This window comes from Chiloscyllium plagiosum, chromosome 11 (genome assembly GCF_004010195.1).
Source record: "Chiloscyllium plagiosum isolate BGI_BamShark_2017 chromosome 11, ASM401019v2, whole genome shotgun sequence".
Taxonomy (NCBI): domain Eukaryota; kingdom Metazoa; phylum Chordata; class Chondrichthyes; order Orectolobiformes; family Hemiscylliidae; genus Chiloscyllium; species Chiloscyllium plagiosum.
Window position 1 is genome coordinate 66,915,133 of NC_057720.1, and position 2,622 is coordinate 66,917,754.

Consider the following 2,622-nt stretch of genomic DNA (forward strand, 5'->3'; position numbering starts at 1 on the left):
ATGCCCGAAACGTCGATTCTCCTGTTCCCTAGATGCTGCCTGACCTGCTGCGCTTTTCCAGCAACATATTTCCAGCTCTGATCTCCAGCATCTGCAGACCTCACTTTCTCCCTAAACTATTTTGATGGCTTACGTGGAACTACCTGTAAAACAACTTTTAGCTGATTCTTAAAAGCAGACAAGAATATGGCTGCCTCATCAGATGTTTTTTTTTAAAGAACTTCAAAATCCCTTCCAAATTAAAGAGTGATGTTCACTTTGTACATCCTGTATTGTGGATTAACATCTCTAAGAGTTTTAGAGAGTAATGTCATAGCTTTAGAAAGGCCCATCCAATCTGACAAGATACTTTTTGATTGGTTTCAGGGAAAGGCATTCATCTGCAATCCTGCAAGACTTTTTGTTGCTTACATTTGAGGGGAATTATTTCAATATGCAAAAGAATTGCAGCTGTCTTTTTTCCAGTTTTTGTGTCCAGTTTTAAAAACATAAAAATAGTTTGAAGTTCAGAATAGGAAATGTCAGTACTGGGTATGACAGTAAAATAATTGGAAAATGAAAACTGTATAGTGGCATCCCATTCATTTCCAACACGTTCACCAAGTGTGTGTGGAGTCTAAGTCGTTCAATGGTGATATTGCACTTCACTAGCTTCAAGGCTGCTTAACACTAGGACAAGAAATACGTAAAAACCTCCTGAGTTCAGGGAAACAGCACACGAGATATTTTGCTTTGAAAGCTCTGGGCAAGCTTATATTTATTTGCCAGCCTTAGTTTCTTTTTAAGACATTAAGAGTCAGCTATATAGTCTGGGATTGATGTCAAGGCTCCGTTTCAAGGGATGTTGGCATATTCTATTGTGAAAGAGACCCAGGGAAATGCTTCAGAAACCCACCACAATTAAAATCAACTAATGAATAAGTCTGGTGGAAAAAATTGTGAGGAATGATTAAATTACCAGATTCTATTTCTAAAAACCCATCTGGTTAACTGGCTGCCTTTATTCTTGGAAATCTGCTGTCCTTAATTGGACTAGCCTACGTGTGAATCCTTGTCACATATTTGCTATTTGTAATGGAGATCCGGGAGATATTTTTCAGTAGAGGTCGCAAAAGCAACCTGTGAGTGAGAGAAGAGAACCTTAATCAGAATTAGCATTTCTTTCACATCACTTTATAAAGGGCACAATCATTTTTGACATGTATAGATGGACTTGTTTTGTTCTTTCTAGTCATTGACTGTGCTATAAGCTCTTCTTGGTTTGTAATCATTATTTCGGGTACTTTATGTGAATATGTAGCTTTTAGCATTTAAAGGCATAATGTCATTTGTTACTTATTTTTTACCACTCATTATAAATTCATAAATACACTGTTTAATTTTTCTACAGAATGATGACCTGCTGATTGAAAATATAGAGCGAGAGATTTTTCATCAGTGTTCTCGTTTGATCAACATCCCCTACCGACGGACAGTACGAACTCTGGTCTTTACTTTAAAACAGAAGTCTGAAGTCCGAGAACAAGTTAAAACCTACAGACTGCCAGTGAAACAGCTCATTGAAAACCACAAGAAATGATTCATTCTGGGTTGTTAAAGAATTATGCATAAACTTAAAAATTGTGAACTTTTTAAACTGTGGCCTTTTTTTATTTAAATCATAAGAATATGAATATGTCAAATGTGTGATCTTTATTAATAAATTCCTGGTTTTTGTACACAGCTGTTGGAGAATTCTTTTGGTTTGTTTGTGACTCACTGTCTATAATTGCATAATGACAAAGTTGCCAATGAATGCAAAATTTGCTTTGCCAGAGTCTCCTGAGAGAATATTTTTGGGCCAGTGATAATTAGTTGGGCAGATTAAACTGGCTGCTTCATTGTAACTTAAATGTATTTTAAAAATTTTTTTAAGGTATTTGGTGCATTTGACTGAACCTGTTCTGTCACATTATTAAGTTCGGGTTCTTCATGATACTGCAAAGATATAATCATGCTTCTTAAGGTGTGTAGACTAATTTTGGCTTCAGTTTTTGATCATTAGATTTATTTATTCCTGCAGCAAGGCTATTGTTGGCTCTATCAGCATTTATTGCCAATCCTTTGCCCAAACATAGTGGTGAGATGCCTTCTTGAACCGTGGGTTGTAGGGATACCCTCTGTTGTTAAGCTATTCCATGATTTTGACCAGCAATAGGGAAGAACAAAATTGATAAAAGCAGTGCAATTGGCATGAAAACCTTGGTTATGGAAAGAAACATTATCCAAGATTTAGCTGGTATATTCTTAACCCCTATCTGAAAAGTGTGCATTCATCCAAAAATGGATTAGACTGAGCTGCAATGTCCTCCACAATAATGTACAAAAGGCTGATAACTATCTGAAGCACCACATCTATACATTCTTAAGGAAAAGGCAAACAGGACAAGATGATTGCAGCTTTGATGGTTTCATAGCATTATTCCATCTACCATACTTGCCATATTTTTCAGTCTACCTTTTACAAAATTTATGTACAGTAGTTGCTTCTTGAACCAGTTTACTTTTGGCCATGCCATGCCATTGTTGTCCATTCCTAGTTGCTCTGAAAAAGTAGGTTTGGACCTTGCGAGGTCCTTTCAA

The 2,622-nt window shown here is 36.4% G+C and overlaps 1 protein-coding gene across 1 annotated transcript in view; it reads left to right on the plus strand.

The window, feature by feature from the left end:
* Positions 1-1,734, plus strand: part of tceanc2 (transcription elongation factor A (SII) N-terminal and central domain containing 2) — a 10,263-nt gene extending 8,529 nt beyond the window's left edge. The window contains exon 4 of the mRNA XM_043699637.1: positions 1,391-1,734. Within this exon, the coding sequence (XP_043555572.1) occupies positions 1,391-1,579 (189 nt within the window). The 3' untranslated portion in view covers positions 1,580-1,734. The remainder of the gene's footprint in view (positions 1-1,390) is intronic.
* Positions 1,735-2,622: the final 888 nt, after the last annotated feature.